Source organism: Micromys minutus (genome assembly GCF_963924665.1).
Source record: "Micromys minutus genome assembly, chromosome: 2".
NCBI classification, from domain to species: Eukaryota; Metazoa; Chordata; class Mammalia; order Rodentia; family Muridae; genus Micromys; species Micromys minutus.
Genome location: NC_137971.1, coordinates 88,739,681 through 88,762,482, shown reverse-complemented (window position 1 = coordinate 88,762,482; position 22,802 = coordinate 88,739,681). Strand labels below are relative to the sequence as shown.

The following is a 22,802-nucleotide window of genomic DNA, read 5'->3' as shown; positions in this document are numbered from 1 at the left end:
GAATACTTGGTTCCCAGTTTGTAGAACTGTTTGTGATGGAGTAGGAAGTGTGGCCTTACTGGAGGAGGCGTGTCACTGGGAGACAGGTTTTGGGTTTCAAAAGACTTATTCCATTCATATCTCTTCACTTGGAGATCTACTTGGGGATCAAAATGTAAGTTCTCAGCTGTTCCTTTGCATCATGGATTCTAATCCTGATTCTAAGCCAGATTTTATGTTTTCTTTTATAAATTGCTTGGTGTTTTATCCCAGCAATAAAAAACTAACTAAGATAATGGTTGTTGTTTCTTAGACCATACACAACTGGTGAATGACCAGGCCCTTTTCTCATTGGCCTACAATACTTGCCACCTTTGAAGATGTTTCAGCTGTTCTTTAGAATTGCACTTGTTTAGCTGGGATTCGGTGTTACAGCATTTTGTCTGGTGAGCATGAACACACCATTAAAGTACATTGTATGCAGTGGTTAAGACCTAGTTTCAGGGCATTGTGTCCTCAAGAAAATACCACCGAGCTCTTACTACGTTTTCATAAACAGCCTCCTGCTTGTTTCTCTTCCAGCCTTCAAGGAACTGTAGCATTTGCCTCTTTCAAGACCTGAATTGTCACCTGATATATATATTTTTTGACCCATAGACAAAAGAACAAATTATACTGTTCTTACTATTTAGAAAATACATCTCATATTTTATTATTATTTTTCCATCTTTAAAATATATGCCTAAATGCTAATGAATGTGTGTAATGAATATATATATATATATATATGCAATTTAAAGCTTATAAAGCAATTGTTCACATATCTACCACCTAACTTGAGAAATAAATTACCTCTTTAAAAGTATTCTGCAACTCTAGGCTGACTCTCCCATCCCCACAGCCCTTTGCTGAGGTCGTTATGAGATGGGAGTACACATAGAGATTGTTTTTTGAAAGATACTTCTTTTTGGTAAGAGAGAAAAGCACAGTGTCTAGAGGACACATTGAGCTGTTGGTAACAGACACTCAGATGATTACACTGGAGGCTGCTGAGGTCACGCAGGCCACTGTTGCTTTCTAGCATCCTGGTAGGGGTTCTGAAATGCTGTTAACTCACCTGGTGTCTTTGTGTAAATACAAAAAATATACTCTTGCTGTTTGTAATGACTACACTCACACACACACACACACACACACACACATGCACAGACACACACACGCACACAAAATCTATAAGACTTTAGCAACCTCCAGAGTTTATAGGCCATAGACTACCCTTCCATAATTCAAGGATTGCACAGCAAGTGGCTGCAGGTGAGCTTCATCAAATGTCATACCTGTGCCAGGGATTCTTGGAAATGCTTGGCACCAAGTGTTTAGGTAGACAGGTGCTCTCCTTTCATGCTTCTTGCTCCACGACTGGAATTACGAGCAAGCTGTTTTTTTGGATAGCATAGCCTAGAAGTCATTGTTGCAGTTGTTATGAACTGGGTCAGAGGCCTGATGATTACTAGTAAATGTGGGTCAGGCTTTGTGTTATCTGACATGTTGTCTAGTGAAATCCTGAGAGGTAGTATGCTAAGACAAGTGAGCTCAGGGTGTATATGGGATTGATTGATTGATTGATTGATTGATTGATTGATAAATAGGCTACCCTGAAACCTGCCAAATAGATTAGACTAGTATGTAACTATGATGTTCCTCTTGCTTCTATTTCCTGAGTACAGCAAGTAGATGCGTGTTCCACTATACCTGATTTTTCATGTTGAATTATTTATTTATTTGTGTGTGTGTACGTGCACTTACTTATATGTACGTGTGCATGTGTGTAGAGACCAGAAGAAGATGGCTGTTCCTCTATTACTCTCTGTTTATTCCTTTGTGCCACTCTTTCATCAAACCTGGGCATCATGTTTTCTCAGCAAGCAAGGAAGCCCTTTTCTTCACCCTCAACTAGATCAGAGATGTGCATAGGATGCCTGGCTTTCTAAATGTGTGTTGAGATCCAGAATATTATCCTCATGATTGCAGGGCAATCATTCTTAATTGTTGAGCCATTTCTCCAGTGCCTCATTAAATTCCTAAGTCTAGATAACCATATGTCATAGCTTACCTTGGACAATCCAGGGTCAACAGCCTTATCCTTGTGTGGTTATTATAATATAACCCTCTGCTTTTCTTTAAATCATCCCAGCTTTTGACAGCAATTTCTATGGTCATATGTATTAGCCAACTTTTTGCCATGACAACACATTCTTTTAAGATTGTAGAGACTCAAAGCATCAACTCTTTAGATGTTAATCATGGATCTGTGTCTCAATTGCAACTCTGACACAGGCTGTGGTCAGGGTTAAATCCATCCCTCATTCTAGACTTGGAGCTTGTACCTTAAGTTATTTTTTAGGGCACAGAGGCTTGAAGATCAGCCCTGACGTGATAGTTCTTACTCTCACACACTAGGTCAGAGCTCAAAAGCACCCCCCCCCCCCCGGGTAGATCATCTGTGCTGGCTAATTTTATGTTGTTGGAACTAGTCAGTGCCCCAGCCCAATACAGAGAATTCTGATTTAAACTGATTTCCATGGAGAAGTGTATTGTATCAGGCAAGAGTGAATAGTATTGTCTCCCATCATGCCCCTCTCCAGCCTTTGCAACTGCTCTCCTTACAGAGTTTGTCGGGACAAAGCTACAGGAGTTCATGAAGAAGTTTTGCCTACATGTGGAGTGCATAATGTGTTAAGAGATTCCACTACTATGTATAGCCTGTATAATATACAGATTAGACTATGTGGACTGGGGGCTGGGGGCTGATGTTTGCTATGCCAGCCACAGTGGCCCCAGCCAGCTGTTGTAGAAGTATGCACCAATAGAGACTCCACTATGTGCAGAATCACAGCCAAGTGGAGCCCGAGGCCACACCTTCTTCACTGACCAAGCACAGTGGGGCTCTATGAAGCACGATACCATTGTACCTATGCTTGGCTTCCACCAACTGCACTACCTGCTCCCCCACCTCTCTCCTGGGATTGTTTTTTTTTTTTTTTTTTTTTTGAGGTCTGGGCATTCCAAACCAACCTTAAACTCACTACATAGCCAGGGATGACTTTGAACTCCCGATCCTCCTACCCCAGATCCATGTGCCACCATGCTTGATCTATGCAGTGATGCGGATCTAGCCCTGGACTTTGCACATCTAAGCCATGTCCCCAGCCCCGTGCCTGGGCTTTTTTTTTCATTTTTGGTTTGATTAATGCCCCTTTACTTGTCAGTTTTACTGGTTAGTCAGAAGTGTTTGGCACTGATTGGCTTTTCTACAACAGTTCTAGAAATTCCTCCACGTGACTTAGTGATGCTGTTATTGTTCATAAAAAAAAGATTGAAAGATTTTTGAGCTCAGTTGCCACACTGAACCAGGAATCTCAGTGTGACAAGCAGAAATGTGATAGCATTTTACCACAACAAATATTGACTGGGAGACATTGGGGATATCTGTGTGATCCTTCAGCAGCCCGGCGGCCGGCTCCTCTCAAGAGCAATTTTCCTGACGAAACTGTTATCGTTTTGTAAGAACAATCAGTCATGGTGGAAAACTTGGCTGATAGTTGTTCAGTTTTATTCAGTGGATAAGTGGTGTAGGTCCTACATGATTTAGCATGAACATAACTTGTCACAAGTCACTTATAAACACTGGACCTTTATATTTCTCCAGAATATGAAGGTATGAAGTCTGTCCTCCCTCTGTGTCTGCGAAGCCTAGCATACTGCCTGTCACACAATAGACATTCAGAATATGCTGAGGGGATCAGTGCAGATTTTTTTAAAAATGACCAGTATGGGAGAAACCTGGGAAGAGTTTGGGGGTCCTGGGACATAGAAGGGACATGTAGGGGAATCCTTTAAAACAGTGGTGTCAGGCATGAGAGGACATTCATACTTCAGTCTCCCTGACCCTACCCCGAGGAAGGAACCTGGTGGACAGTAGATTCTACTGTAAAAGGTATGAGCATGGCTGTGAACACCACATGGCTGTGGCACCTCGATCCACATACAGTCACCGTCATTCCCTGCTGGTCTCCTTGCCCCCGACCCTCCATGCTACGCCTGCAGACCTCCTCTGTGGCTCTGGCTTCGGTTTTGCCGTCAGTGTAGGATTTCCTTCTGGCAACTGAAGCCCATTCTTTCTCCCACGTTGTATGTTGAAGCGCAGGTATTGGATGTTCTTTATGGTTGCCTCATGTCAGGGATGAGAGGAGTGGGTGGGAGAGCCTTTCTCTTCTTGTGTGGGGTAGCTCATGGCTGTCTGGATCTCTTCAGCAGCTAAACCTGTGCCCTCGCTGTGATAATCGGCCTGATGGTTTACCACATACTGACTGCTTTCTCCACTTGGCGTGTGTGTGTGTGTGTGTGTGTGTGTGTGTGTGTGTGTGTGTCCGTGTCCAAACACATTTTTTTTGCTCATGAAACTGGGGGAAACTCGGACTGTGCCAGTCTGTCTGGTTTCTGAAGACCTAAGTAGCAGGTACTCTTGATGCTACAAAGCCCAATAAACACGTGAACTTAGACCCTTAAAAAAACTTAAGAGAAAGAAAACATGGTTTAGTTTCTAAGTTGTATGGTTCTTTGAGATGGTACGGTACTTTCAAAAGACAGGTAAAAGTTCCCTTCTCAGAAAAACCTTAATGCTAGGTGCATCCTGTAGGATAGAGTCTCATTTGACTCAGAGTACCTTTTAATCGGCAGTGTTTTGTTGTTTCTAGTCACGACTTGCACAACTTTCTCCCTTTGCTCTTGGAGCCTCTGGTTTGTGTCTGAATCCTTACTGTCAGGTGTCACCGCTGCGTCTCCCAGCCTGGCCTACAGAGTCAGGTCCTTCAGAACATGTGGATGCAATCATCATTCTGCAAGGACTGCACAGTGGGTGGCCGTGGGCGACATCATCGCACTGACTCTTTCTTTTTCTTCTTTGCAGATATCTCTGTGAGCCTGCTAACGCTCGTGGTTACTGCCTGTGGTCTTGCCCTCTTTGGTGTCTCTCTTTTCGTGTCTTGGAAACTGTGCTGGGTTCCGTGGCGAGAGCGAGGCCTGTTCTCCGGTAGCAAAGACAACAACCAGGAGCCTCTTAACTACACTGACACAGAGACAAATGAGCAGGAGAACAGCGAGGACTTCCTAGACCCACCCACACCCTGCCCTGACTCCTCCATGAAGATCAGCCACACTTCCCCCGACATTCCCCTCTCCACCCAGCCGGGTGGCCAGGAGAACTGTGCCCATGCCGTCCGTGTGCAGCGACAAGTCACAGAGCCAACACCGTCAGCTCGGTCAGTTAATGCCCCTTGCTTTATGAATGCAAAGCAGGGGCCGCTCTTTCTCCCTCGCTTGCCAGTGGTGGTTCTGACTAGCTGAGAATCAGGTGGTTAGATAGATGGCCACTCGGTCCCAGAAACATGAAAACGGGGAAACTCTGTGGCTCTTTGCTGGACCTCGTTCTAGAGCTCAGCTTATTTTCCACGGAGTCCGGAAAAGTTACGATTGACATTGCCCCCACATCGTTTATTTATTATTTTTGTGTAGTTTACTGTTCTGACATAGGTACTGTTATTTTGATTATACAGTAAGAGAAATTTAGAAATGATGAAGGATGTATGTTAGTGTACACCCTGGTCAGGATTTGGATACCAGAATCTGAGCTTTTAGCTACTTTTCTCACGGGTCGTCCCAAAGCCGTAAAATGGACTCACGTCACCTCTTATCTATGCTAGCATTCTTCAGATCCCACAACATGGAAGTGTGTGCCCTCAGGCTTTGTAGCAGCTGCAGGTACTAGGAGTGGGGTTTTGATTGTATGTTTTGTTTGTTCTTAAGCGGTAGGTGAATAATGGCTTAGTGGTTAAAAATCAGTGGGCTCTGGGGTGTGAAGAACTGCTTTACTTACATATGTGGCGTGGAACAGGTCCCATGCCTGCACGCATGTCCGTCTCAGTCTCTGTAACAGAGGGGTAGTAGAAGTGCTGACTCAGGAGTGGTTCTGAGCGTGGAATGGCTATGCGCACTCACACAGATTGCTCTCACGTTTGTTTAGCTATTTTACTGGGTTCTTATATCTCTACCTCCCTTCCAACCCTTAGTCCACCCCAGTCCCTTCCAACCACTCAGCAAGGTAGGAGAGAATGAAGGTGAGAGGGAAAGGGGGTGTAGACCTCTTTGGGTTACTTCCTGCTGATCGGGACATTGGGTTCCATGGGGCAAGTTCACTTCAGGATCTTTCTGACTCTGCTCATCTCTTTGCTCAAGGCCACTTGACCAAGTGCAGCAGCAGGAGCCAGTGGCAGCAGCTTCCACAGGCCCTCTTTGGGGCTCTCCCATGTATACCAGAGTTAAACTCTGCAGCTGGCAAAAATCACGCCCCTGCACTTGCACAAGGCAAAATCAGAATCACCTGCTGGGAAGCAGCTACTCAGCCCACACCTGGGATTAAAACAAAAAGCATATTTACATAAGCTAAGTGGGTTTTTTAAGAAACCCAAACTCTCACTACACAGATTTGCAGGGGTGGTACTGCCGTTCTGCCTTCCCCATGGCTGTTTCCATTGCCACTGCCAATGAAATGTAGCTCTCCCAAGATGCTGAGGCTGTAGGCCGAGGTAGAGGCACACCTCCTCCAAAATGCCAAGGCTATATGTGCCAAGGTTAATCTGAGGTTAAGCAACCTGTTCTAATCACTGGATAGAAAACCTAATTTTAGCAAGATATTCTAGGGCGAAAAAAGACACAGGAATCAGCCTTTTTTAAAGTGAAAGTATTTGCTTGAGTTATGGCCAGAAGAATAACATGCAATTGTTATTATAAATATGGGCATAGTGCAGGTTTTTTAAATGATCTTTGTATTTTCTAGAAAAGGAATGACAGTGGAGTTTATCCTAGAGACTGTGCTCAATCTCATTAAGTGTGATACAGTATGACAGTTTGTAGTTTTATTTTTCTCTAGAAACTTACTTTAGCATTATTTCCAGTTCTGTATCAAAGAGCAAAACTTTCAGTAGTCCTTAAGGAAGCGGCTGGTTGGCTGCCATTTGATGTGCAGGAAATCCTCAGATTTTATCAGTAGGATTTCTCTTCGGATGACCAGAGTTCACACAGTGGGACAGACTTATAGTAAGATGGTTTTAGCGTCCCCTGAGGCCCGAAGCCTTTCATGGGGCTCGTTCCTGAAGGTGTCTCAGTTGCTTTCCATTCTGCTCTCTCAGAGACAGAGTGATACAAATGGTCTTCTTACTGACCCATTTGTCTGATTGGTATGGCCTATACCTGATCTTCACATATGTTATGACCGAGTAGCTTGCTGTTCTTGTGGAAACCCTAACGGTGGGAGTGGAGGCTGACCCTGACTCCTTTGCCTTCCTGTGGGATCCTTCTCCCCCTACTGGGTTGCCTGGCCCAGTCTTGATGTGGTGGTGTCTAATCTTCTAGATTGTTACACTGTGTTTGGTTGATGTTCCTGGGGGGAGGGGAGGCTGCTCTTTTCTGAAAGGGGTGGGTAATATAATTTGGGGGTTCTGAAGGAGAGGAGCAGCAGGGGCAGCGGAGATTTGGGAGACGGGAGCTAGGGGAAACTGAAGTCAGGATGTAATACATGAGAGAAGAACAAAAGCAGTTTTTTATTAGGTTTGATCGGTGCATCCTGCCCTATAACTCTAGCAAACTGCTACCAATGATGTCTCTAACTATTACAGTATTTCTCATAGAAAAAATATTAGACTATGTATAAAGAAATGTATTTAAAAGAGAAAATTCGTTGTTGGCTTCACAAAGATTTGTGGAAATTCAGTAGAAATAAAAAGGAGAATAATAAAGGACTAATCCCCTAGGGTGCATTTTATATTCAGATTATTTTGGATTTTAAGATGTGCAATTAAATTATCTTTCAAACAGTGAAAATTGGGTTCAGTAACAGCTGAACTGCCATTAGTAATTTAAATGCTTTTCAGCTGCACTCGACCCAGTATTAACAGTTTGCATTATTGTGGATTTAAACCAATCACACCTAAATTACTACTAACTAGTTCCGTGGGTTCTCCCTGGAAATGCATCTTTCTCTAGCAGTGTGTCATACACTGATCCTCAAACTCATTAGCAAGTGTTTTGTTAGAATGTGTACACACACACACACACACACACACACACACACACACACACACAGGGAAGGGGAGAGGGAGAAAGTGTGTCGTGGGTGCACTTTCCCTGGGGAGTTGTAAATCACCTGTTTATCTCATGCACTACCACCAATGTATGATTCCAACATTGCCTAAATTGTGGAATCTTACTTTTCTCAGAATTTTTTAATATCAGAGCTTTCTAAGAAATCTTAAATATATGAAACTTCCTGGACCCCCGAAGTAGAAGGAGCTCAAAATTCTGTCTAATCTTGTTTCATGAGGCATGCCTCATAATGAAGGTCCAAGTTTATTTAAGCCACAAGTTTCTTGACTAAATAGCAACCTAACTGGTCACACCTAACTCTTCCTCCTCAGCTCTGTGAAGGCCCATTATCTATCGGCATAGCTTTCCCTTGTGCTGGGGCCACTATGGTGCACAACTCTAGAGGCTGACTTGTACTCAGCAGATATCCCTGTGCACTCAGCTGTTTCACGTGCCTCCCTGGCTCCCTGTAGTGTCTGAGCCTGTTCTTGCCTAGAGTCAGGCTGTGTGTTCCCTCAGCCACAGACGCTGTTCCTTCTATTCTGACCCTTCCTACTTGCCTTTGCAATATTATGTCCTAGTCTAATCTCTTCTCAGGTGACTCAGACACCCCACTGTGTTCTGTCCTCTACTGCCACCGTTCTCAATCTGTGGGTCATGACCCCTTTGGGTTCAAATGAATGTTTTGCAGGAACTACATATCAGATATCCTGCATATCAGTAGCAATTTATCACAGTAGCAAAATTACAGTTATGAAGTAGCAATGAAAAAAATTTTATGATTGGGGTCACCACAACATGAAGAACTGTGTTACAGTGTCGCAGCAGTAGGAGGGTTGAGGACCACAGCTCTACTGTCTCCCAACTCAGGTTTTGTTGTCACTCCTTCATAACATTTGACTGTGTTCCCAAGTTACCATTCATTTGCTTTGTTCCTGTACTTTCCTCTAGACTGTTCTGTAAGTGCAAAGATCTATGTCTGTTTTGTTTCCTTTTTTCAATTTTATTGGTTATTTTCTGGATTTACATTTCAAATGTTATACCCTTTTCCTTCCACTCCTCTCCCTCCTCCCCCTCAACTTGCTTCCATGAAGGTGCTCCCTCTCCCAATCACCCTCTCCACCTCAGTGCCTTGGCTGTTGATGATGTTGTTCTTCCCATGAGGTTGCAAACCTTTCAGCTCCTTCAGTCCTTTCTCTACCTCTTTCATTGAGGTCCCTGAGTTCAGTCTGATGTTTAGCTGCAAGCATCCTCGTCTGTATTTATATGACTCTGGCAGAGCCTCTGAGGAGACATCCATGTCTGGTTACTGCCAGTAAACATTTCTTCGCATCAGCAATGGTGCTTGGGTTTGGTGGCTGTATATGGGGTGGTTCTCCAGGTGAGGCAGTCTCTGTAGATCTTTTTTTTTTCAATCCCTGTTCCTCTATTTGACTTTGTATTTTTTCCCTGTTTTGTTCTCCCTTTTAAGAAGGACTGAGGCATCCACATTCTGGTCTTCCTTCTTTTTGAGCTTGATAAGTTCTGTGGATGGTTTTTTGGGTATTCCAAGCTTTTTGGGCTGGTATCCGCTTATAAGTGAGTACATACCATGAGTGTTCTTTTGTGACTTGGTTTCCTTACTCAGGATAATAGATTCAAATTCCATCCATTTGCCTAAGAATTTCATGAAGTCATTGTTTTTAATAGCTGAGTAGTACTCCATTGTGTAAAAGTACCACATTTTCTGTATTCATTCCTATGTTGAAGGACATCTGGATTCTTCTGGCTATTATAAATAAGGCTGCTATGAACATTGTTGAGCATGTGTCCTTGTTAGATGTTAGAGCTACTTTTGGGTCTATGCCCAGGAGTGGTATAGGGTCCTCAGGTAGTACTAATGTTTAATTTTTTGAGGAACCGCCAGACTGATTTCCAGAGTGGTTGTACCAGTTTACAACTCTACCAACAGTGGAGGAGTGTTCCTCTTTCTCCACATCCTCTCCAGCATCTGCTGTCACCTGAGTTTTTGATTTTAGCCATTCTGACTGGTGTGAGGTGGAATCTTAGGGTTGTTTTGATTTGCATTTCCCTGATGACTAGGGATTTTGAGCATTTCTTTAGGTGCTTCTCAGCCATTCAATATTCCTCAGTTGAAAAGTCTTTGTTTAGCTTTGTACTCCATATTAAATAGGATTATTTGACTTTCTAGAGTCTAACTTTGTATATATTGGATACTAGCCCTCTATTGATGTAGGATTGGTAAAGATCTTTTCCCAATCTGTTGGTTGCCATTTTTTCCTATTGACAATGTCCTTTGCCTTACAGAAACTTTGCTATTTTATGAGGTCCCGTTTGTCAATTCTTGATCTTAAAGCATAAGCCATTGGTGTTCTGTTCAGGAAATTTTACCCTGTGCCTATGTGTTCTAAGCTCTTCCCCACTTTCTGTTCTATTAGTTTCAGATTAGTATTACGTGGTTTTATGTGGAGGTCTTTGATCCACTTGAGCTTTGTACAAGGAGATAAGGAGGGATCGATTTGCAACTTCTGCATCCTGACTGCCAGTTGAACCATCAACATTTGTTGAAGAGGTTTTCCTTTTTCCATTGAATGTTTTTAGCTCCTTTGTCAAAGATCAAGTGATCCTAGGTGTGGGGGTTCATTTCTGTGTCTTCAGTTCTATTCCATTGGTCTACCTGCCTGTCTTTGTACAAATACCAGGCAATTTTTATCACAAATGATCTGTAATACAGCTTGAGGTCAGGGATCGTGATTCCCCCAGAAGTTTTTTATGTTGAGAATGGTTTTTGCTATCCTGTGTATTTTATTATTCCAAATTGCTTTTTCTAACTCTATGAAGAATTGAGTTGAAATTTTGATGGGAATTGCATTGAATTTATAGATTACCTTAGGCAAGATGGCCATTATTACAAAGTTGATCCTTCCAATATGAGCATGGAAGATCTTTCCATCTTCTGAGGTCTTTTTCAATTTCCTTCTTCAGACACTTGAAGTTCTTGTCATACATATCCTTCACTTGCTGGGTTAGGGTCACCTCATGGTATTTTATATTCTATGTGACTATTGTGAAAGGTGTCAATTTTCTAATTTCTTTCTCAGCCTGTTTGTCCTTTGAGTAGAGGAAAGCTACTGATTTATTTGAGTTAATTTTATATCCAGCCACTTTGCTGAAGTTGTTTATCAGCTGTAAATGTTCTCTGGTGGAATTTTGGGGTCACTTAAGTATACTATCATATCATCTGCAAATAGTGATATTTTCACTTCTTCCTTTCCAATTTGTATCCCTCTGACTTCTTTTTGCTGTCTGATTGCTCTGGCTAGTACTTCCAGTGCTATATTGAATAGGTAGGGAGAGAGTGGACAGCCTTATGTAGTCCCTTATTTTAGTGGGATTGCTTCAATTTTCTTACTGTTTAGTTTGATGTTGGCTGCTGGTTTGCTGTATATTGCTTTTACTATGCTTAAATATGGGCCTTGAATACCTGACCTTTCCAAGACTTTTAAGATGAAGGTATGTTGAATTTTGTAAAATGTTTTCTCAGCATCTAGAGAGATAATCAAGTGAATTTCTTTCTTTGAGTTTGCTTATACAGTAGATGACATTGATGGATTTTTGTATATTGAACCATCCTTGCATCCCATGGATGAAACCTACTTGGTCATGGTTAATGTTTGTTTTGATGTATTGGATTCAGTTTGCAAGAATTTTATTGAGTATTTTTACATCAGTGTTTATGAGGGAAATTCGTCTAAAGTTCTCTTTGTAGGGTCTTTGTGTGGTTTAGGAATGAGCATAATTGTGGCTTCGAAGAATGAGTTGGGTATTATTCCCTCTGTTTCTATTTTGTGGAATAGTTTGGAGAGTATTTATATTAGGTCTGTGAAGGTCTGATAGAATTCTGCACTAAGCCCATCAAGTCCTGGGCTTTTTTTGTTGGGATGTTTTTGATGGCTGCTTCTATTTCTTTAGGGATTATGGAGCTGTTTATATGTTTTATATGATCCGATTTAACTTTGGTACCTGGTCTAGGCTTTTGTAGTAGGATATGATGATTTCCTGAATTTCCTCAGTTTCTGTTGTTATGTCTCCCCTTTCGTTTCTGATTTTGTCATTTTGATACTCTTTCTGCACCCTCTCGTTAGTCTGGCTAAGGTTTTATCAACCTTGTTGATTTTCTCAAAGAACCAGCTCTTGATTTTGTTGATTCTTTGTATAGTTCTTTTTGTTTCTATGTGGTTGATTTTAGCTCTGAGTTTGATTATTTCCTGCCGTCTACTCCTCTTGGGTGTATCTGCTTCTTTTTGTTCTATAGCTTCCAGTTGTGCTGTCAAGCTGTTAATGTTTGCTTTCTCCCGTTTCTTTTTGGAGGTGCTTAGCACTATGAGTTTTCCTCTTAGCACTGCTTTCATTGTATCCCATAAGTTTGGGTATGTTGTGCCTTCATTTTCCTTAAATTCTGAAAAGTCTTTGATTTCTTTCTTTATTTCTTTTTCGACCAAGCTATCATTGAGTAGAGCATTCTTTAGCTTTTATGTGTATGAGAGTGTTTTGTTGCTTTTGTTATATTATTCAAGCCTAGCTTTAGTTCATGGTGATCTGATAGAATGCAAGAGATTATTTCCATCTTCTTGTATCTGTTGAGGCCTGTTTTGTGCCTGGGTATATGGTCAATTTTGGAGAAGGTGCCATGAGGTTCTGAGAAGAAGGTATATTATTTTGTTTTAGGATGAAATATTCTATAGCTATCTGTTAAATCCATTTGTTTCATAACTTCTATTAGTTTCAGTGTATGTCTGTTAGGTTCAGTGTGTGTTTGTTCAGTTTTTGCATCCATGATCTGTTCATTGATGAGAGTGCGGTGTTATAGTCTCCCACTATTATTGTGTGTTGTATAATATATGCTCTGAGCTTTAATAGGGTTTCTTTTATGAATATGGGCGCTCTTGTATTTGGAGCATCAATGTTCATGATTGAGAGTTCATCTTGATTGATTCTTTTTTCTTTGATGAGTAAAAAGTGTCCTTCCTTGACTTGTTTGATGACTTTTGGTTGAAAATCTATTTTATTCAATATTAGGATGGCTATTCCAGCTTGATTCTTGGGACCATTTGCTTGGAAATTTTTTCCCCCAACCTTTTACTCTGAGGTAGTGCCTGTCTTTGTTGCTGAGATGAGTTTCCTGTATGCAGCAAAATACTGGATCCTGTTTACGAATCCAGTCTGATAGTCTAAGTCTTTTTATTGGGGAATTAATTCCATTGATGTTAAGGGATATTAAGGAATAGTGAATGTTGTTTCCAGCAATTTTTGTTGTTACAGGTAGAGTTATGTTAGTGTGTTCTTTTTCTTTGGTATTTGTTGCAAGAGCATTAGTTTCTTGATTTTCCTATGAAGTTTTCCCCTTTGTGGTGCAGTTTTCTATCTACTATTCTCTGTAGGGCTGGATTTGTGGACAGATAATGTGTAAATTTGTTTTTGTCCTGGAATATCTTGGTTTCTCCATCTATGGTGATTGAGAGTTGTGCTGGATATAGTAACCTGGGCTGGAACTTGTGTTCCCATAGGTCTGTATGATATCAGTCCAGGATCTTCTAGCTTTCATAGTCGCTGTTGAAAAATCTGGTGTAATTCTTATTGGTCTGCCTTTATATGTTACCTGTCCGTTTTCTCTTACTGCTTTTAGTATTCTGTCTTTATTTTGAGCGTTTGTTATTTTGACTATTATATGTTGAGAAGAGTTTCATTTCGGTCCAATCTATTTGGGGTTCTGTAGGCTTCTTGTATGTTCTTGTATCTCTTTTCTTAGGTTAGGGAAGTTTTCTTCTATGATTTTGTTGAAGATTTACTGGGCCTTTCATTTGTGTGTCCTCGCTCTCTTCTATACCTATTATCCTTAGGTTTGGTCTTATTGTGTCCTGGATTTCCTGGATGTTTTAGGCTAGAATCTTTTTCATTTTTGCATTTTCTCTGTTGTGTCAATGTCTATGTTCTGCTCCTGAGATTCTCTTTTCTATCTCTTATATTCTGTTGGTGATGCTAGCATCTATGACTCTCGATGTCTTTTTTAGGTTTTCCAACTTCAGGGTTGTTTCCTTCTGTGATTTCTTTATTGTTTCTATTTTTGTTTTCAGTTCCTTCACCTGTTTGGTTGTGCTTTCCTTTAGCTCTTTAAGTGATTTTTGTGTTTCTTCCTTAAGGACTTTTATTTGTTTATGTATGTTCTCCTGTAATTTTTAAGTGTGTTATTTATGTGCTTCTTAAAGATCTCCATTACCATCATGAAGTATGATTTTAAGTGTAAATCTTGTTTTTCTGGTGAGTTGGGATATCCACTATGTGCAGTCATGGGAGAACTGGGTTCTGATGTTGCCAGGTTGTCTTGGTTTCTGTTTCTTACAGTCTTGTGCTTGCCTCTTGCCACCTTGTTACAGGTGACCTTAGGTGATTTTGTTGTCTTTTACTGGAGTGTGTCTCTCTTATGGTTCTGTGGGCCTGTGGTCTCCAGAGGGAGGTTGTTCCTGGGTGTTTGTCTCTCTGAGTAGGATGTGAGTTCTAATGGCAGAGCCCAGTCCTGGTGCAACTGGGCCTAGTCTGGCCTTGGGCCGGAAGTGTGCATTCCCAGGCAGCACCGTCACCTGCGCTGTGACAGTTCTGGGGTGGCCTCTCCCAGGGTAGACAGTGGGCACACGAAGTTGACTCACCCCTCCACTTAGGATGTGATGTCCTCCTGAAGCTCTTCCAAGCACCCAGCTGTCTGGTTTTTTTTTTTTGTTTGTTTGTTTTTGTTTTTGTTTTATTTTGGTTTTTTTGTTTTCTTTTTCTGTGTCTAGTGCTTGGTACAGTTCCAGGAATGGCAGCCTTCCCTTATGTGAATGGCTGACAGAATGCACTGTCCAGTGGCAGGCCACATTTCTTTTATTTTCTGACAAGGGTGGCAAAAGGTCAGAATTATATAGACTATGTAGGGCCTAAAATGGTGTGGGAATTAAGAGCCTCCCATGCAGGCTTTTTGACCTTATCTGTGAGGTGAGCAATCTGTCTAGTCATGGCAACCCACTAATAGGGACTGAAGACGAAGAAAGCCTTTACCTTTGGATCCCCAGCAAGAGCCCTGAGATTGATGTCTTAGTTTTGTGGCTGGGATAGAACCCAGAGTCTCACACATGCTAGGTAAATGCTTTGGCACACTGGCTTGTATCCCCAGCTCTGAATGGCAGGTTTCTATTAAGCCCTATTTTCATATTGAGAACAAAAAGAGTTTGTATTACTCTTAGTTATTTCTTTAGATTTTAATAAGTGGGTAAGGTTGAAAATGGAGGTTACCCAGACCTCTCTGAATTCCCTTGAAACCCTGAAATTATATTTAAATGCATGATTTCTGATTTTAATTATGAGAAGTTGTTACAGCCATGGCAGTAATGTATTTACTCTAAACATTTGTATTAAGCATCTGCTGTGTGGAAAATTCTGTAGTGGGTACCAATGTTTTTTTTTTTAACAGGCAAAGAAAACATGTCCCTCCCCTCAAAGACCCCAAAGAAGAGTCCCAATCACACAGGTTGAAACAACCAAGTCCTCCTTAGAGGTTAATCTGGTAAGAAGATCCATGGGGTTGGTAAAGCCCAGGAGTGGGAACTAATTCAGTCCACAGGTGTAATCCCAGTACAGCTGGGAATGGAGAGAGATTGTTGATCAGAGTTACTAAGAAAGGGAAATGTATTTGGAAGTGGCACTGAGGTGACTTGGGAACAAGCCACACATCTGTGTATCTAGTTGCACTTAACCCAACTCCTCTGCTGGTTCCAAGCAAACTCCTTCTTCATAACCTCACTCTACAGTCTCAGATCACCACTTCCTCCTTCCCTTGCAGGGTGTCGCTGTGTCTCCCCCTGTCCAGGACATCCCTTGTCTGTCTGGTTGAGAACAAGCCAACTCTGTTCTCGCCATCACAAAGTCTCAGAGGAGAATGGGGTGGAGCGTGTACTCATCCGAGGGTGAACAGGAAACCTGAAATGGAAAGCATGCTCAGGGTCCTAAGCCCTGGATGGCTTGGCATCAGGAATTTGGCCAGAGAGGTGAACATCCTTCAGAGAGCTTGGGCCATGATGAGAATTTAGTTGTTTTCCTATTGAAGTCCCCCAGTGTCATTTTGGAGGAGAATACAGAGGGGACAAAGAGGCTCAATTTTCATCTCTTCCTTAAAAATGTCCTGGGCCAGAGCATTTTTATTCATTCTATTTCCAGACTCTAGCCTGTAAGAATCCCACCTGCTGCGCTTTAGAAACCCTGGAGAACTGTGGCTTTCCCTGCCAGGCCAGCTGTTAACTCCAAGTCCTGGACCAGACTGGTTTTCTTCATCTCTCAGTCCACTGGTTGTCTGTCTGTCCACATTCTCATCTGCTGAGAATTGTAGTAAATCCTATCTCCTTTCTTAAGATCTAATGGAAACTCTTGTCATTGGGGTTAATACTTCAGGGACTGATCCTAGAGATGGAGCTGGTTAATTTACTTTAGAGAAAAGGGAAAGGAGAAAAGCCCCTTTGTCCTTGGGCTCCTTCTCCTGTCCTTTCCCATTCTGCCCTGGGGATGGGACTGAGCCCAAAGCTCAGAATCCTTCAGACATGAAAGTGTGTAAGTGTATTGCAGGAAAACTGCTCTATATGCTGTGTTAAAGATCTTATTAAAAAATAATTTTTATTTACTTAATTTTTAATTCACCTCACATCCCAATCAAAGTCCCATCCCTCCCCTCTTCCCAGTCCCACCCTTACAAATATTCCTCTATTGCCTCCTCCCCAACTTCTTAGAGAAAGAAGAGTGCCCCCCCACCCCCATCCCACTCCCTGTACCACACTAACTAGGGACATCTAGTTCCAACAAGACTAGGGACACCCTCTCTTACTGAGGCCCAACCAGGTAGTCCAGGTAGGGAGAAGGAAAAGGATCCAATGGAAGAGAACAGGGACAGAGAAGCTCCCTCCCTCCCCCCAACCCCGACCACTGATAAGAGAACTCCATGAAGTCCAAGCTCTGCATTTGCTATATATGTGTAGAGGGACCTAGGTCCAGCTCCTGCATGTTCTCTGATGGTGACCTAGGCTCTGTGAGACCCTATGGGTCCAGATTAGTTGACTCTGTGGGTCTTCTGGTGTCCTTGACCCCTTCGACTTGTTCACGTCTATCCCCCACTCTTTCATAAGACTCCCTGGGATCCACCTGCTATTTGGATGTGGGTCTTTGCATCTGCCCCATCTGCTGTTGGATGAAACCTCCCAGGGAACAGTTATGCTAGGTTCCTGTCTGCAACTCTAGCAGAGTATCATTAATAGCATCAGAGGTTGGCTCCCTTACATAGGATGGGTCTCAAGTTGGGGCAGTCTTTGATTAGCCGTTCTTTTAGTCCCTGCTTCATCTTTATCTCTGCAAGACAGATTTGTGGTTGAAGGTTTTGTGGATGAATTGGTGTTCCCCCCCTTCCTCTGGAAGTTCTTCCTGGCTATAGGAGGTGGTCACTTCAGTCTCTGTATCCCCCTCTAGCAGGAATCTCAAGTAGGGTTACTCCCATAGATTCCCAGTATCATCCCTAGTCCCAGGCCTCCAAGTTCATCACCAGAGATGCCTCTACCACTGCCAATTTCTGTTCTCCCAGCCCTCTTCCTTTCTCCTCCCCACACCTGATGGCCATCTCCAGTGACTAGTTTCCCCTTCTGAGTGATATTCTTGTATGCTCCCTTGGGACCTCCTTATTACCTTTATTTCTTTGGGTCTGTGGGTTGTAATATGGTTGTCCTGTAGTTGATGGCTAATGTCCACTTATAGCTGAGTATATACCATTCATGTCTTTCTGGCTCTGGGTTATCTCACTCAAGATGATAACATCAAGTTCCATCCATTTGCCTGCAAATTCACGATATCTTCTTTGTTTTTAATAGCTGAATAGTATTCCATTGTCTAGATGTTCCACCTTTTCTTTATCCACTCTTCAGTTGAGGGACATCATGGTTGTTTCTAGCTTCTGGCTATTATGAATAAAGCCTCCGTGAATATAGTTGATCAAATGTCCCTGTGGTATAGTGGTGGCATCTTTGGGGTATATGCCCAAGAGTGGTATAGCTGAGTCTTGAGGTCAGTCTAGTCCTAGTTTTCTGAGAAACTGTCCAAGTTGATTTTCAAAGTGATTTCACCAGTTTTCATTCCCACCAGCAATGGAGGAGTGTTCCCCTTGTTCTAGTCCTCAGCAGTGTATGCTGCCTCTTGAGTTTTTTTATCTTAGCCATTCTGATGGGCATAAGAAGAAATCTCAGAGTCGTTTTGATTTGCATTTCATTGATGACAAAGGACATTGAGCATTTTTTAAAGTGCTTCTCAGCCATTTGAGATTCCCCTGTTGAAAATTCTCTTTTAAGCTCTGTACTCCATTTTTAAAATTGGCTTATTTGGATTGTTGGTGTCTTCTATATAACACAATTTATTTGTTATATATTTTGGATATTAGCACTCTGCTGGATGTAGGGTTAGTGAAGATCTTTTCCCAATCTGTAGGCTGCCATTTTGTTTTATTGGTGTTGTCTTCTGTCTTACAGAAAAGAAGCTCTTCAGTTTCTGAGGTCCCATCTATCAGTTGTTGATCTTAGAGCCATTAGTGTTGTGTTCAGGAAGTTGTCTCCTATACCAACCAATGCAATCAAGGCTCTTCCTCACTTTCTCTTCTGTTAGATTTAGTGTGTCTTGTTTTATGTTGAGGTCTTTGATGTTAAGTATCTTTGAACCCAGACTTCTTCCAGATTGAACTCGGGTCTGGAATGGCCCAGGGCAGCCTTAAAGCTCTTTTCCTTGGCTCCTCCATGAAAAGAAACAACATCTTCTGACCCTGAGAGAATGGGAGCTGGGGAAACCAGAAAGCTGCAATGCTGGCAGCCAGCTTCTCAGAGCCAGCACTAGGGTGTGGCTTATTTACAGAGGATGGTGTCTTTGAATTTCCTGACCCAATTGTCCTTGGAATTTACCTTTTCCTGTGTGTGTGTGTGTGTGTGTGTGTATACATGTACACATGTGCATGTGTGTGTATGCATGCCTGTGTGTTTCATTTTTTGTAAATTTAGGTTGTTTTATGTCATGAATGTTTGCTTCCACATATATATGTACATTATACACATGTTTGGTACTTACAGACAGAAGAGGGTGTTGGCACCCCTGGAATTGGATTGAGATGGTTGTGAGTTACAACGTGGGTCCTAGGAACATCACTGGGTCCTCTTCAAGCTTAACGAGTGCTTTTAACCTGGGAACAATCTCTCCAGCCCCCTTATCTCTTTTCATTCATTGTGTACATTAAATCCCGAGAGTACAGGACTCCCCACACCTACTCAGAAAGTAGCATACTGTGTTTTAGACAAATTCCTCCTCCCCACAGTCATTCAATGTCACATTGTCACTCAGAGACACTAGAATTCCAGGCCCTCCCCGAGGACCATCTTGCATACAGCACTGGAGGGGAGTGTGCTGGCCATAGCCCTGGTCTCTGTCTTTCTTCTTTTACTTCAGACTTGCCCTTTCCTCCTACCTCCATCTGAAAAGCCTGTGAGAGCTATGGGATAATGACTTTACATTTCCTCGACCTCATTGTCTCCCTTGAGTGCCAGGGGCAGCCACCCTGCTCTGATTTCTCAGCACACAGAGTGCTAGCTAACAGTTATGCAGCGAACTTGTGAGTTACACTGGTTTTGATTTTTTTTTTTTTTTTACTCTTTTGGACTTCTCTATTCTATGTGTGTGCTGCACAGACACAAAGACACACATGTACACACAGGCATACATACAGAGACACATGCACACACAGAGACACACAGAGATACACTTGTACACCACAGAGAAGCAGAGATATATATGTAACAGGGATAGACATACTTGCGCGTGCGCACACACACACACACACACACACAATGTCAATAAACTCTCAATGCCCCCTGGAAGAAGTCCCAGGCAGAGACAAACTGTCATGCCCAATTATAATCTTTGCTTTTTACTTTAGTCTACTATCCTACAGTGAGAAGGAACTATTTTCCCATTAGTAATTCTAGGAAGAAATTTTAGTGAAGAGGAATTAACATGAAAAACTGTTGTGTAATATTCATACTTGTGGTTGATTTTTAGAAGAATATTTAGCGTGTGTGTGTGTGTGTGTGTGTGTGTGCACGTGTGTGTGCGCGAACACATGTGCACATATGTCTATGGATAGGTCAGAGGACAGCCTCAACTGTTGTTCCTCAGGCACTGTCTACCATCTTGTGAGTCAGGATCTCTCTTTGGTCTGGACTTCACCCAGCAGGCTGCGTGGCCAGTGAGCCCCAGGGATACACTTGTCTCCACCTTCCCCATGCTGGGATTACAAACGTGTGCTTGTCATACCCAGATTTTGGTTTTCACTCACACACACACACACACACACACACACACACACACACACACTCACTCTCTCTCTCTCTCTCTCTCTGACACACACACACACACATACACACACACACTCTCTCTTCTCTCTCTCTCACACACACACACACACACACACTCACTCTCTCTCTCTCTCTCTCTCTCACACACACACACATAGACACACATACACACACACACTCTCTCTCACATACACATACACACACACACACTCACACATATTACATGTTCTGTAGGTTGAACTCAATTGTTTTCTATTTTCTAATTTAGTTTAATTTTAGATTAATTTTATGCATGTTAGTGTTTTGTTTGTTTGTATGTGTGTGCTGTACCACATGCACACCTGGTACCTGAAGAAGTCAGAAGAGGGTATTGTATCTCCTGCAGCTGGAGTTATAGAAGGTTGTTAGCTGCCATGTGGGTGTTAGGAATCAAACCCAGATCTTCTGAGCCACAGCCTCAGACCTCTGAACTCACTTTCTAGTATGTCCCAGGCAAGCATTTTACTGACTGAATTTGCTTTGGGACTTGGAATAAGGGGCTTCTTGCACGGATTCTCAGAGAATGAGATTATGCTTCTGCCTTTGAAGTACAGATCTCTCCATAATACCCTCTGCCCACTCCCTCTACCTCTGGCAGTCTGAAGAGCCAAATGTGTAATACTAATCTCTCTCAGATATCGTGTCCAAGGAAATGTGCTAAGCAGAATATGTTCCATTGCTAGGTAGCCAATTCCATTTATTTTAAATGTAAATTAAAATGTGCTCCGTAGGTTAGTTCTTCAGACAGCATTTTGCTGTGATGGATCCACAGCCAGAACTGACAACATGCAGGTAGCCTGTTCTGCAGAGTCTGTTTAGAATGTGTCTACTGGGACTGGGCCCAGTGCTGGATGTAGACACAAGGTTGTTGCTTGATCAGAATCAAGTCCTGAGTAGAAGCACTTGGTGGCTGTCTCTGAGAAGGGACCTCATGTAGTCTATACTGGCCTCCAGCTTGCCACGTAACCAAGGGTGATCTTGAATTTATGAGCTTCCTATCCTCTACCTCTTGAGTGTTAGGATGATAGGCACACACCATCATACCCAGGTTTAGGTCGTGCTGAGGATTGAACCCACATCTCAAAGCCACCCAGTGGCTGTCAAGAGTTCACCTTTATTGCATAAACAGTACCACTAACTAAAGAGCACCGAAAATGCTCTCTGCTATGACCAGTTAGTAGTATTAACCAGGCCTTAGCTAGAACGGAATAAAACGACTTGACTGAAGTACCGTCCTCTGGATCTAACTTGAAAAGAAAGACTATTCACAGGGAGAGATGGAGCTGGTACCAATCTCCCCTTCTGGTTTTTGCCTAAAGCACAGGTGCTTGATGCTCTGTGCCATTTCCTCTCGCACACAAAGACCAGCAGAGCAGGTTTAATGCTCTGTTCTAGCTCCACAGTGGCTCAACTTCTGAATGAGAGAACGGCCCAAATGCTAAAGGATAGCCAGTTTCGTCATTTAAAAGCATTTCCTACCTTTCTGACCTCCCCTAAACCATTAGATATACAAAGAAACTTTTAACACTGTGGATGTCTCTGGGAGAAATTAGAATCTGCAGCAGCTGCCTTCAGACTGCACAGTCTTCGTACGTTTGAAAATCTCGGTACCCGGAATATGTCTGCTTGGTGTGGACTGTGTTGAGTATGACAATTGCAAGTGACAGTCTATGCCAGCAATCTTGAGGTACTGTATGGGTCATTAGTGATCAGGAGGCTATTTTAGGATGAAAAGGGATGCTCAGCATGACATCTGAGCCATGAAAAGGAGAATTTTAAACATATTTTGGGTCTGTTAATCTCATGCCCCCATGATTATTTCATAAAGCCCCATGGGAGGAAAGGAAATGCACAACGTGCTCTGCTTCTTCTGGTGTTTACCAGTCCCTCAGAGACCCTCCCGCTGTTCATGTCACTTTCCACTAGAGACACTGTTTGAATTCAGGCTATCGACTGGCTATTTAGCATACAGACCGTGTACTCTGAGTTAAAAACAAGAAAAAGTAACCTTTGCAACCGGCCTCATTCTGAGCTGTTGGCGAGGACCGATTGTGCCAGCCGGTAGGGCTAGCAGAGGCTCAGGCAGGAGGAGCACAAGTTCAGGTCTTGGATGGACCACAGGCCGAGTTTAAG

At 42.6% G+C, this 22,802-nt stretch overlaps 1 protein-coding gene across 1 annotated transcript in view; it reads left to right on the top strand.

Moving 5' to 3' along the window:
* Positions 1-22,802, top strand: part of SYT9 (synaptotagmin 9) — a gene marked incomplete at both ends in the record, with an annotated part of 138,965 nt that overhangs the window by 44,935 nt on the left and 71,228 nt on the right. The window contains one exon of the mRNA XM_080913031.1: positions 4,949-5,300. Within this exon, the coding sequence (XP_080769157.1) occupies positions 4,949-5,300 (352 nt within the window). The remainder of the gene's footprint in view (positions 1-4,948; positions 5,301-22,802) is intronic.